Genomic DNA, 14,575 nt, shown 5'->3' on the forward strand with positions numbered 1-14,575 from the left:
AGACTTCCCCTCTACTTAAGCCGCTCTCTTAAACAGACAGTGTCTTCCTCCCGACAGTAGCACGAAGCTACAAAAGAAACTCGCATGGTTTCCCCGAAAGCGGCACATCTTGGTAGGTCCCTTTGAAGCTTTGAAGTTCCTTTGTAGCTTCGTGCTGCAGTCGGCTGGGCCACAGATTTTACTGTGCTGAACCTTAATATGCCCTAGTTTGCTTCCTCTTTCTTACCTGTTACGAAGGCAACTGCCATCATGCCTCACACGTAAGCCGTTCTTTTCGTGAACTTGTTCTCGCATACAGCTCATCGGCTACGACAAAACCCCTCGCTTCGCTGAACGCGCTGTTGCGGGGAATATATGGTTTACAAAGGACTTTGCACGTTTTATCCATCGAATTCTACGATCATCAGGCGTCAGACGTTTTGTTTGAAATGTAAAAACATCGTTTTGACGTTTCAACTACTCAGATGTACCATAATATATGAACTCCTCAAAGTGATGCTTCTTGGCTTAGGCAACCGAGCAGATAACAAAGCGTTGTCGATGTTTTCGAGACTGGCAGGCAGTGCTCAATGACATTGAACAGAAAAGCATGCTTACTACTGCGTAAGAAATTGGCACACGGCTTGTCCACAATGTTGTTTCTTTGCCTGTTTCTTGTACATTTTCATTTATTCATGGAAGCAGACAATAAGCCTAACTTTTGCAGTTCACGTGCCGTATTATTTTTGTGCTCATGCTTGTGGGAAATCAACCCAGAATTTCAGAAATTCAGTAAACTTTGGAGATGAAGGGCTTTAGCGAATGCCTGTAGCCAATTATTGGAACAGTGCTTTGCGGATAAGGGGACTTTTTCTGCAATGCAGAAACGCTGAATTTGCACTGCCACGTAAAACGAAACTGTCTAATATTATGTAATTAGTGAATAATGCCAATCTTCATTATGGTGCCTTATGTAAACTAATATCCCAAAACTGACTGTAGCTTCAGAGACCGCACCAAGTATATAGTCTTCCTAGACTAAGTGGCACCGAAACCGTATGCAGCGTGTACCATGAAGTAATAAAATGTATTGATACATTATTTGCCATAACATTTACGAGTAGCTGACACACGATGTTGGCGGCCACCTCGAAAGAATGTTTTACTTTAAAAAATTGTCTGTTCATTTTCATTGCACTGTTTTCTGCAGGAATCTCTTAGTCTTCGATGAAACTCGCATCACATCAAACCACAGCAAATATCATGTCAATAGTAAATGTCCTGATTCCAGTCAATTCGCTTATCTCCAGGATTCACAAAATGTAGCTCGGGCAACATCGTAGTTGGCGGCTTTGACATCACGACCTGCACAAGGGACGCCCGCGAGAGCTTTGGTTATTGCCCTCAATATAACATATTCTTCAACGACCTCACGGTTGAGGAGCATCTGATCTTCTTCGCCGCGGTAAGTCAGCTTTGTTGTCATCTTTGTTGTCGTATCGCCATGCATCGTAGCCCAACTCGCTCATTTTTTTATCATACGCTTACTAACAATGGAACGCTGGAAACTTATGAAAGAGTAAATGCGTGTGTGTAAATATTGAATGATGTAACTCGCAGAGTTGTAAACACGTCCTTGGTTTTCAAAGTGTAGCGTCTTAGCTTAATCAGAAAGGGAATGACGAATACGGTTCATAATAGAACGAAGCGGAGTAACTTTGTAGAGTGTAACATACTTTTATTGCTTTGTCAGAAGTTTAGCCACTACTGATCGACTTTTCAGAGCAGTAGGTTAAGTTCGAGCCCCCTGTGAAGTAATAGTTCATTGAAAGCTTGTGCGAAAGCAATGGTCTGGGCCGGTATTTTGTAGCGATGCCTTTTTCCGATTCTATGCTTTTTCAGGCTTTTCGCGCTTGGCCACTGGTCAGAGCGACGGTCTGCCCACATTATCAACGCGATCAGGCGGCCGTGTGTGGTGGATGATAAGAATAGCATAGAATAAGGCATAAGGCATCGCTACAAAATAGCGGCCCTGGCCTGTATTCAATTCCATTTCCGAGAATTTTCCTGCATCTAAGATATCATCGGAGTTTCCGGACCGCGAGATCATAGAAAACCTTTACCTTCAGAGCAGTTTGCAACCGTAACCAATAAGATTGTACACCTCTCAGATGTACTGCGTTTGGCTAGACGTCTAAATATCAGGATGTGTGCTCAGGTTGCGGATATATTCGACTTTATCCCTCTAATGTTGTGGTCCGTAGACTTTGACGACTAGTGTACCTCACTCTTATTGCACAAAGTGTAAGCGTGCTCCATCGATGCGCGCGATAATCTCGAAGGGTGACAAACAGGTTATTGAGTGAGGCAATCACTCAGACACGAAAGAGTTGCGCGCACTTCACTGTTCGCTAGGTAAAAATGTTGTAATATAAGAATTGGTTGTGCCGCATTGCTACCTCTCTTGGAGCTGCGTGACATACTAGGCTACATGCCACTTGTCGTCATTTACGCGTGCGCATCACAGATGAAATTTATTTATTTATTTATTTATTTATTTATTTATTTATTTATTTATTTATTTATTTATCTATCTATTTAGTTCATCACGAGAATGAACAGGTCGAGTATTTAAGCTACAAGAGCTTGACTAGGCCACGGCCCCCACATATACGTTAACAGGGCAAGTGCACATAATACAAATGGTGACAAAGCAGCTGCATGTAAAGAAAAAAGGTACAGTTTCATTTTAACGAACAGAAATACAAGCTGAGATACAGATCATGTAGCTCTATTTCAAGCATACGATATACAGAAAATATTTATAAGTCGAAAAAGATAAAACAACGAGTGCAGAACCATTTGATATGAAAACTATGTTAGCCAGTGCATCATTGATGCAAATGCATACAGTAATAAGTTCTGACAAAGGTGTTATGTGTGGGTCGATGTTACTAACAGGTTGGGCAGTTGATACGAGAATAGCTACGTCCTATAGCTTGTGTGGTGGGTTTGAAATCGCCATGAGGAAGCGTGTCGTGTATTATAAACAGCGTAGTCAGGGTGGTGTAATGCTTTGTACTAAGCATATTGGGCTTTCCCTCTTTTTTGAAGTGAAGTATAGGATGCATATTGTACGCTGTGAATACATTACATATGTTGGCATTGTGAAAAACATGCTTTGAGCTTTGATTTGGTTCAAGGTGAAACATCAATTTCACGGATTTCTTTACGGTGTATATATTCTCGAGGTTGCTTTTAGAAGCATATTGGGCTTTCGCTCATTTTTGAAGTGAAGTATAGGATGAATATTGTACGCTGTGAATACATTACCTATGTTGGCATTGTGAAAAACATGCTTTGAGCTTTGATTTGGTTCAAGGTGAAACATCAATCTCACGGATTTCCTTACGGTGTATATATTCTCGAGGTTGCTTTTAGAAGTCCTACCCCAAACAAGATGACAATAGTTAACATGCGAGCAAAATAGAAAAATATATATTACATAGCTTATTTAAAGAGAAAGTGAGTTCTATAGTGATTTGATTGGCTAAACAACTCGCGCTAATTTGGGTGAAATAGAGTTGACGTGACAATTTCATAGCATCATTTCGTGAATATGACACCAATAGACCTAAATGAATCAACAATTTTATTTTATTAGCCATTTTTACGGTTTTCGTTATGAGTATTAATTACCCCGTTAGATTGAAGATAACTGCTTTACTTTTGTTAGCGTTTACATGAAGCCTGTTCAGCTGCATCCATGTATACATCTTTAGAGCTGTATTTACTTTTTTTTTCAGCCTTTCGCAGTTAATCCCTCTGTAATACATATGGGTGTGGCCATCGTATGTGCAATACACATCATCGTTGCCTATATTTGCTATATCATGTCCACAATTTGAATAGTTGTAAAGACCACTATTCAAATCCACTTGAATGCCATCTAATTCAAGTTTTGTTTTTATCAATGAGGCAATATATAAACAATCGAAAGCTTTGAAATCTACAAGAACATCGACTACTGTTTCTTTCTTTTCGAAGAGGCTAAGAATATTCGTTTTCGTGGAGAAGTGCTAGCGCAGTGGACTTCTTTCCGCAAAAAACCAAATTTCCATTTAGTAATAAAACTGTGTTTCTTTATATAAGGCGATAATCGGGATAGGGCAACTTTTTCGAATACTTTGACGAATACGGGAGACAGAGATATAGGAGGGTAGCTTGCCAGACAGTATTTGTCGCCTTTCTTGAGAATTACCATAACTTTACCGATTGACGTTTTGGTCGGGAAGCTTGCTTTTAGGAAACATACTTTAAATGGGCACGTCAAAAGAACAGATAGAATATTTATTACCAATTTAATCGATTTGATTTAAAGGCCACGTGTGTGGCATCCTAAACTGTTCTTCAAGCTTAAAAACGCTTCCGCAACTTTAGTGTCACCAACCGGCTCCAAAAGCAAGCTGTCTCAATTGGAACTATCGTTTTACGGATATGTACTGGCATCGCGTAGCGGCTCTATCAAGTCCACGTAGTCGTGGCACTGTTAGTTGCGCCGGAACTTCAAGCGCATCCGTGCAGTGTACGGTACAGTCACGACGGCGCGAACAGTTTGACGCTAGATGTCGTGCTGCCTTTTTGACACCGCAGTCCCTATTGCGGGGACAAGGATATGTAATAATGCATCGCATGCAGCCAAGAAAGCTGTTGGAAAAGAGGGTTCGAATGGCAACGTGGCGGTGAAAGGCAATGTCTGGTAGCAAGGATTCTGCATTTGGAAATGATGCTATCATAATACGAGTGACAAGAGTGAATGCACCTGCTTGCAATATTTTAACTGCTACCTTTTGTGTGTACTTGACAACGAATTAAAATTGAAGAGGCAGTGCCAGTCTGTACTTGATTAACAACTCATAGATAAATAGGTTGGTCGCCAAGAGAAAATCGACAAGACATCGAACCTGTACCTCACACTTGAGCTCATGGTGCTGACGTTACCTTTCCGCACACGGAGTTTGTTTGCCTACTATTGTGAAATTATTTGAAAACCACTGCAGAAATGAACAGAGTATTTCTTGTCGCCAGTCACCACTCTTATCATCGGCGTATGACGCAGGTCAAGGGCACTCCCTACCGGCACGTGCGGCTGGAAGTGGTCACCCTTCTATACGACTTGGATCTCATGCCGTACCGTTCAGAACTGGCCGCCAACCTTTCCCTAGGCTTGCAGAGGCGCCTGTGTATAGCCGTGGCTATTGTGTCCAAGCCAAAGGTAGTGCATTGCTGCGCATTGTCATCTGCAGGCAACTGTACTTCCTAGTGAGCGGGCGTGGGGAGATCTACCTGGGTGGCTGATTCCAATATCTATCATGTGGAGGGAAGCGGGACGTGATACTTAAGCAGAACGGGAATTCTTACATATTTGAAAGGTGAATTGGAATGCATTACATGGCCAAGACAATATATGAAATGTAAGTAAGGACTTACACTCATGCTCATGAATTCGCACTTTTCAACGTGCACTCACACCGTCCACTGGAGGAGCCATAAAAACGTAATAAGTGGACTCTCTTTAAACAGAACCTCCAGGGACCAGGCAAGTTGGTTCTGTTTATCAGGAGTTCCATTTGCTGATAGACAATGTAGAGAGCGTTGCATGAATACAAAAGCAACCAACCAAGAGAATGGTGTTCATTTAAGCGGCAGTTGCGTTTAAGCGATTTCCGTTTATCAAGATTACACGTACATACTCTATTAGTGAGCGCAACCTACATTCCATGAATGGCGAATTCCGCGCTTTGCTATGCATTACTGACGATAGTGGCCGTTTTGTAAGGAGTTGAAGCGAGGACACACTGGTGTTGTTGATACGCCATTAGATGCGCATGGTGATAAAGCCTGCCCCCTTTCATCGATATAAGTTCGTCTATACGTCATATCATTCAATACAAATTTGTTACGTGCAGACCACTCGGTGTCCCACAAAGTCGGCTTTGGCATCATTTCGCTGTCTTTGAATTTACTGTACCAAGAAAAAGGAAAGGAAAGGAATGTAGGAATTCGGAGAATGTGGCTATGACCCTGCTAAACATATGTCATGTATAGCCAAAGTGTATATATTTAGTTGTGAAAACGTACCGTAGGTACCGCGCTAAGCAAACCGATTATCATGCCTCATATTGTGTATTCTGCTCCTCGTCACCCTGGTGTCGTATTAGTGTCCCTGCTGTAACATGGCACATGTCCTGTCGCAGACTCGCGCTCGAGATCACGCTAGCATAAGTGAAATGAATGCGCGATATTAGGTAATATTAATCATAATACTCTTGTAGCGTACGTGATCAACCGGCTGAAAGAGCAGCGAAAATTTAGCTGGAATATTAACGCGGCGGTTTCATATTCATTCGGGCTAGCCGCGAATTCCCACTTGAAAAGCTGAAAGTGTCGTGCCCACAAAGGGGCATCGCTTTGGTTATATCCTACAAAAGATGTTCTTTAAGGAAGACCAAAATTGGCCTAAAAATTGCATTTTCAGCTTTCTCAATCGAACGCTTCCAAAACCCTTAATTTCCACAGGATTCATTCTGTAAAAACACCAAGACCCTGTATTTTCGTCCGTTTGATCCCAATAAAGATGCTTTGGAATCTTTTCTCTTGATTGTTCAAAAGAAGAATTTCTGTGCCCTTTGTGTTGTGGAGAAGCAATAGCTCTTGTTCTGATTAGGTTATCGCTTTATATATATTTCCCCTGAAAGATATAGATGTGATGTGTCGTTCAAAACTTGCTTTCCATGATCGAGGTGGGCATTTTCTGTTCAGTCTGACAACCTAAAACTTGGCTTCAAAATGACCTAAAACGACGACTTATAGTTACGACACACTATTAACATCCAGGTTTGAATCCGTGTGCCGTATTTTGCTATTAATTAGCTAGTTAGGCCCTAAGCATGGAGCATCCTGCTTTGTATATCATGTGAAATATTTGTCCGAGAAAAACAATAATTCGGTTTGTGACAGCAGTAAAAATACATTAGCTGCGTCGATTTCATTCAAATTGTTTCAAAAGATAATAAATTTATTTGAAGAGCCTCGTCCCCCCTTAGACGTCGTTGGTTTTGTTTATTTACAAATTCCTCGTGGGCTTCTACCCGGAATGCCTTGTAAAGGGATCAGTACGTTGATAATGGTGATATATAGAGCATGTGAAACGCAATAAAACCAAAATAAATGTTACACAACGGCCGTAAGGGCTGAAAAACGCTAACATTATAATCCAAAAAAGAGAGACGTTAAAGAATCGAAAAATTATAGGCCCATTAACTTAATCCCAGTGTTACATAAAATATTCAGCAAAATAATTTGCAATAGAATAAGAGCAACACTGGACTTTACTCAACAAAAGGGAACAGGCTGGCTTCAGGATGAGATAGTCTACAGTGGAAAACATCTATGTCATTAATCAGGTAATCGAGAAATCCGCAGAGTGCAATCAGCCTCTCTATGTGGCTTTCATAGATTACGGAAAGGTATTTGATTCAGTAGAGATACCAGCAGTCATAGAGGCATTACGTAAGCAAGGAGTACAGGCCGCTTATGTAAATATCTTGGAAGATATCTACAGAGATTCCACAGCCACCTTAATTCTACACAAGAAAAGTAAACAGATACTCATAAAGAAAGGGATCAGACAAGGAGACAATCTCTCCATTGCTGTTCACTGCGTGCTTGGAAGAACTAGTCAAGCTGTTAAACTGGGAAAGCTTAGGAGTCAGAATCTACGGCGAAAATCTCCGCAAACTTTGGTTTGCAGATGACATTGTTCTGCTCAGCAAAAATGCAGAGGAGTCTGTTCAACAACAATGCAGACAAATGCTTGAGGACCTTAACAGAGAGAGTGTAAGAGTAGGGTTGAAGAATAATATGCACAAGGCAAAGATAATCATGAATAGCCGGGCAAGGGAACAATAATTCACGATCGCCAGTCAGCCTCTAGAATCTGTGCAGCACTTTTACCTAGGTCAACTAATCACAGGGAACCCTGATCATGAGAAGGAAATTCATAGAAGAATAAAAATTGGTGGATCGCATACGGTAGACAGTCTCAGCTCCTGACTGTGAGCTAACCATAATCATTGAAAAGGAAGGTGTACAATCGGTGCATTTTACGAGTGCGTACATATGGAACAGAGACTGGAGACTGACCAAGACGCTTGAGAAAAAGTTAAGGACCGCGCAAAGAGCGATGGAACGAAGAATGCTAGGCGTAACGTTATGAGACAGAAAGAGAGCGGTTTAAATCAGAGTAAACGGGCATAGCCGATACTCTAATTGGCATTAAAGAAGAAAATGGAGCTGGGAAGGTCATGTAATGCGCAGGTTAGATAACCGGTGGGCCATTAAGGTTACAGAATGGGTGCCAAGAGGAGGGAAGTGCAGTCGAGGACGGCAGAAGACTAGGTGGGACGATGAAATATGGAAATTCGCCGGCGCTAGCTGGAATCGGTTGGCGCAGGACAGGAGTAATTGGAGATCGCGGGAGAGGCCTTCGTCCTGCAGTGGACATAAACTAGGCAGATGATTATGATGATGATGAGCGGCCGTAACAAAAACATCTATCGGTTATTATGAAACTTGTGGTTTTGCAGAAAAGAATATTACGAAATGTTCTTTTTCCCACAAATTCTTCAGCTTTCTTACATATAACCAGTATGGTCAGGAACAAGGGCGCCAACGTGCACCTGACTGAGGCCCTGACCTCTGTATAAGTTGTGCTCCAACGAAGCGGACATTAGGACAATGAATGAGGAGAAACGGCGGCAAATGGCGGGGATTTCAACAAAAGATTCATGAGGCAAAGTCGCGAAAAAAATGATACACTGCCATCTAGGAAAATCAAGTACAACGATGCAGAAACAGAAAAACATGGGCACATACTTTAGGAGCACGATTTGGGTCAATAAAAAAGTTAGCGACAGTTCACTTCGTGAGCGCGGTTGGCGCGCTAGCATATGGATGCTGTAGCGCACACGAGGCTATTGGCCCTCGGTGCTACAGTGACCGCATCACAGACCGTATTCAAGAAAGGGCTCGCGCGGCCGCGCCATACGCAGCAGCCGCCACAGAGTAGAACGTTCCGTTGCAAACATTGACCGGGAACACTCGCTGTCAAAACGCTGGCGTGAGGAATCGCGGCAGCAGTAGCGAGCGAAGTGACCTTCGTGCTTCTAACGCTTCAACGCAAAATCAGCGGTGAGACCACAGCGCACGCAACACTACGAGCCGTCGCCCCACCCAGACTGTGCCCTCAAAGAAGATCGCTTCCAAGATAAAGCTTGCTTGACCGTGAGCGGCCGAAGTAAACACCCCCACTTCAACCCCACCCCCGATGCCATGGTGCAGTGCGCGCGACAGAATACGGCGCGCTTTCTCCCCTTGCGCAAGCGAGATTGAGCCGCCATCGTCCGCTCACCATCGCGCGCTTTCACTCGCACACACTGCGTACGGCGCGCGAGGACGACGTTATTGCGAGACATCACCACGAGACGAACCCACTGCGTATGCACCGCAAAGCAAACGTCAACTCGGCGCGCATCCGCCTACCTTTCTCCTTCACTTCGCTCAATGTTGCGTACACATTCCTGTAGGTGGCGGTACTTTCCCGCCCGCTGAGCGCACTCCTTCCTACTATCCCCGGCGCGCGATTTTGTTCAGCTCCAGGTGCCTTCATCGTTCGCTTGCTTCGCGGCCTCAGACAAACGCCGCCCGTTTGAAGAACTGGCTAGTTACAGTCGCGCGTAAAGCGAACCGTAATGAATCATATCCGTAGTACTGCTATTTCAATTTTAACGCAACTTTTTGCAGCAGTACGCATCAGGAAACAAGCGTAGGAGTCAGGAAGCAAAAGCAAACATAGTTCGTCACTCAGGCTGACATGCAAAACACTCTACCGTATTCAACGTGTTCAAGCTGCCATGAATAAGCACTCTAAGCGTAAAGAAGTTGCAATGGGATTTCGCGAAGTAACTTTGATTTTAGCAATTAACAGTGTTAACAGTGTTATAGGTGGTTAATATTGATTGTCAGGGTAGATATGAGTATCAACAAGTTCGCCTCAAGGACTTCATTGCGCTTTCATTTTTCATAGTTCACAGCAAGCTGGGAAGGATTGCAGTACAGGGCACTACTTCACTCAGTGTTTCTTGGCTGTACTGCGCTTTCTTTCGCTTTTGTTTTATTCACTGTCGGCCATCTCCCTTGAAGCATGGGAGCCCGATACCTCTTGCAAACTTCTGGGTGAGGGAAGGAACGTAGCATGGTTTTCGTTCCCCCTTCTTTCTTGGCGTTTTCTTCTCTCATTCTAATCCATGAACGAAGTTATTTATCATGTCGTCCATGGCCAGCGAAGGAATGGCGTCAACAGCCTGAATTAACCATATCTGAATATTTGATGAACTACTTAGATCACTTTGCTTAAACTTCGAATTCCATCTGGAATCTCAATATGCGAGACAACCCTATTGGTCGGCTGCGGTTTGGAATACGATTTACACAGTATTATGCCTTCCGGATTTGAAGCACCAATAGCGCGGTGGGTTATGAATGGTAAAATAATGTTCTTGAAGGCAGTTCTGACTTGGCTTGGTCGGTACGTCATTTTTTTTAATGCATTCACCAATGAGGCTGATTGGGGTATGCGTCGCTATCACTTTTATATCACTTCTGCAGCTCTATGGTGCACGCGCTGAAACGTTTCATTCTTTCAGATGGGCTTACATATATGCCATCACTGCAAGGAATCTTGATGTCTGCTAGATTTGTAAGTCAGCGCTGTGTATAGCCCTACTAGTTTTTATTTTTTCCAACGAAGATTGGGCATATATGTTTGCTTGTGCTTATTAGAGTTAAGTTTAGGAAGCGTGGCTGGCGGCTGTGCTAGTTTGTATCGATGACAGACCCCTTTCGCAACTGATCATTTTGTGATGCCGAGCTGACCAGTCGTCTCAGCTGAGGGCGACGATACTGTTAGGTTCCTAATGGCGACAGACTTGTGTACATACTTCTATATGCCTTAGCTGATTGTTGCTCATTACTAGTCCCAGTTTTTTCTTATAGTTGACCCCTATTTTACAACTATTACTCTTTCGCTATGGTGGCAATGTGCTAACATATAATCTCCCACTGCTAAAGCAGAGCATTTGGCGTATTAAAGGCAGCTCAAGACGTGCATGGGATGGTACACACTATCACCATCGCAATGATTTCTACCATTCTACGGGCGATAACGAAGTCGCAGGTTCAATGCGACCCTGAAATATTCCTAATTTTGGGAGCGAATTGAAAAGAAATAGTACTTTTGTGGAAATATGCAGGCGCACAAAGGCTATCAGATCAACTTTACCGGATCTCTTTAACGTCGTGGGTCTCAGATACGGGAGTTTAAACCCAATCAATAAATGAGCGCCAGTCTTAGACAAACCGCACCCGCAGGTGGTCATCCTAGACGAGCCCACGGCCAACATGGATCCGGAAGGCCGTCGTGAGATGTGGGAGCTGCTCCTCAAGATACGCCGGTACTGTTCCGTCTTCCTCACGACGCAGCATCTCGACGAAGCCGACGTGCTCGGTGACTGGATCATCGTCTTGGCGAATGGTCATGTCCGGTGCGTGCAGTATTTCTTTCTGATGTGGCAGCCACGTGGAGCGCACATCTGTTTTATTTTTAGCACGTCGTATTGTGCATCTACACATGGTTTGCACTTTTTAGACGGAGCATGATTAGGTTCTGTGGTGGTTATCACCCGAACTAATTCTCTCCTTTAATGGGGCCATGGTGGTGCCGCAGCTAGTGAGCAGCGTGAAACATATCTGAATGGCCAAGTTTGCAGGTGCTGCCACATTGCATCTGGTGCAAATGGCCGCCGATATTAACAGTCCACACCTGCAACTTAAGCTTCGCAGTTTGTGATTTGACTGTGGCCAGGTGTTTTTGTTATGACAAGTAAGAAATAAATGCCACATGAGTTTTCTGAATCAGCGTAACCTTTTTAAGGACCTGGGGCAGTATTCAGTTTTTCGTTCGTAAGGACTGTTTCCTTTGACTGGTATCCTTCACGTATATAATGTATCCGACACAACAGTTTACTGGTGTCGGTCCGCAGGGACGATTTTATCGGGTTAAATATGTGAATATGTCCAACTTTATTTTTTTCTAGCGAAAAGTTGTCACGTCGGCGTTAGCTTGTGGGTGTATATATGGACGTTCAGAGGCAAGCTTGAGCTGCAAGCGCACCGATGTGTCGTCTCCTCGCTTTGTGTGCCTTCCCATCTGTGCGCTGTTCGCTCACCAGCGCAATAAAAATAACTTCTGACGCGGTGTGTTCTCTGTTCTTGTGCCCAAGGAAAGTGAACTAGATAAAATTGCCAAAACTCTCTTGTAAGGACACAAAGGCAACCGTTTGCGGAGGCGAAATCAAACTGAATGTAAGCACTCAAGAACAATTGGCTCTAATGCCAATAAGATAAAATAATGACTAGCTGGTTGAGTTTGCGGCCGAACAATTGATCGGTTCGTGTAATTTGCGCTCGACTGACCAAGTGAGACGGAGTGACTTCCTGATCGATAGATTGGTTTGTCATTTGATTGTATAGCTGATTAGATACGCGCCTCGCTGTTTTCATTGACTACTTTGTTTATCTATCCTATCGATAGGTGTGCTGGTTCCCCAGCATTTCTGAAACATCGCTTCGGCACGGGGTACCACATTATCATCAACAAGGGGCCGGAAGGTTGCGATATCACATCCATTGAGACTCTTCTCCGCAAGTACGCGCCCAAAGCCAAACTGGAGAGTGACTCGCCCAACGAGGCCGTCTTCATTTTGGGACAGATTGTCTCCACACGTCTCATCGTCACCATGTTCAAGGTGACTCTTGCATCGATAAATGACGGTGAAAGTTTACCGCTTTCTCATATAGCTGTAGCATGAAATCATTAAATGTCTGTGAAGGGTAATCGTATAAGACATCATTGACCGCCACCAGCTATTGGAGTAAGGCACTGCAGATTTTAAATTTCTACACCGATGAACCCAGAAATGTGTATACTGCATTATTTTCCGAAGTTAGCTTTTAGCAGAAACGGCCAGTAATCGATGTCTGGATGGTTTATAGTAAATGATGACGATTTCCGAAGTCCTCGCAGTGAAGAACCGGCGATAGGGACTACACTATGAAAAGGTATGTAAGCTAGTTGCTCTCAGGACAGAAATTTGGTTACATTTACAGGTTGTTCTTAAGTCAAATTTAGCAGAAGACAATACATCGGTATCTTGAAATGATTCTCGCAACGCGCATTATTTTATGAACATAATTTCCTGATTGTCTACATGCGAAGTGTCTAAAAATACGGTGGAGGTACGCGCGAAACCGTCAGGTCATGTGTTTAGGTGCATTCATTGCGCAGTTTTTTACGCTACGTTTATAACGCAGTTTTACGTGAGCTGTCTGGCGCATGTCAAAGCAGTGCATTAAGCTTACCTATGCAATTGACCCGCCGATGCAATAGATGTGGCTGTCTGGCCGCACTGAGGTTCCACTGCTGGCTATGACCTTGCCTTGTGAAATGTATATTGTTCACCACGTCATATAAACTGCCGCACACGTTCTTTTTTAAGGAGGAGACGTGGTATTGAAGCCAGGTAAACAGCGCAGCAATGCGAATTTCTATCGCAACGCTAACAAACAAAGGCCAACTTAGTATACATTCGATAACCGTAACATTAACCACTGACTGCAAACTGTTGAGTTTTCTGCCGCATGGTCTTTGTGGATTTCGGTGTTTCTTAAGCCTGATTCTTGTGCACCTTACGCACGGTCTACTATAACATAAAGGAGCGAGCCCTCAGTCACGATGGCAGTGATTGCCAACGAAGCAAGCTACTGCAGATACATACTCCTTCACACTTGAGCAGAGCCCCACCTAGACGTGTTTTAGGTACACGTAGAAGTTTGAAACTAAGTGTGTACGCACATGGCCGAGTATGCTTTTAAACCTACGTAGACGAAGGACATCCCATACGAGACCGTAACACGCGCTACCGATTTACAAGTTTTTTTATTAGTGGTCTAGCACAGTCTCCCGAATAAGCGTCAAGAAAGAACTGCTTCTAAGTCACATAGCAAACGGTGCGGCAGCAGCCACTCGCGCGTGTTTGCAAACGAAAGCTGAAGGTGGCTTAAAGAGCGGTCAGCCCAGCTAACTTGTCACTGAAGAGTTGGGCCTCCCAGCTTTAGTTAGTTAAGGTTTGTTTGTGGATTGCAGTGCTGACATCGGCTGTTCGTAACTTTCAAATGCTCCAACTCAGACGCTTTTCCACCACTCAACCACGTGCATGGGTAGTGGAGCGTAATTGGGCGAGCACGTCCAAAAGGTCGGGACTTTCCGAGTAGAACTGTAAGCGGGCGTGGTCATCTTTAAGCTTCCCACAATTATTAAAAAATCGCCTGTGGCAGATGGTAAATGGAACGCCCACGTATTTCGTCCCAAGCTTTGAGAAATAATACCTAAAAACTGGTGTCACCCGAAGAACTTCAT

General features: G+C 43.7%; 1 protein-coding gene across 3 annotated transcripts in view; it reads left to right on the forward strand.

The window, feature by feature from the left end:
* LOC135908031 (phospholipid-transporting ATPase ABCA3-like) overlaps positions 1 to 14,575 on the forward strand; it is a 114,311-nt gene that overhangs the window by 46,142 nt on the left and 53,594 nt on the right. For all 3 annotated transcript variants that reach the window (XM_065439794.2, XM_065439797.2, XM_065439802.2), the window contains 4 exons: positions 1,290 to 1,444; positions 5,099 to 5,254; positions 11,470 to 11,642; positions 12,692 to 12,905. In XM_065439794.2, the coding sequence (XP_065295866.1) occupies positions 1,290 to 1,444; positions 5,099 to 5,254; positions 11,470 to 11,642; positions 12,692 to 12,905 (698 nt within the window). The remainder of the gene's footprint in view (positions 1 to 1,289; positions 1,445 to 5,098; positions 5,255 to 11,469; positions 11,643 to 12,691; positions 12,906 to 14,575) is intronic.

This window comes from Dermacentor albipictus, chromosome 1, assembly GCF_038994185.2.
Source record: "Dermacentor albipictus isolate Rhodes 1998 colony chromosome 1, USDA_Dalb.pri_finalv2, whole genome shotgun sequence".
Lineage (NCBI taxonomy): Eukaryota > Metazoa > Arthropoda > Arachnida > Ixodida > Ixodidae > Dermacentor > Dermacentor albipictus.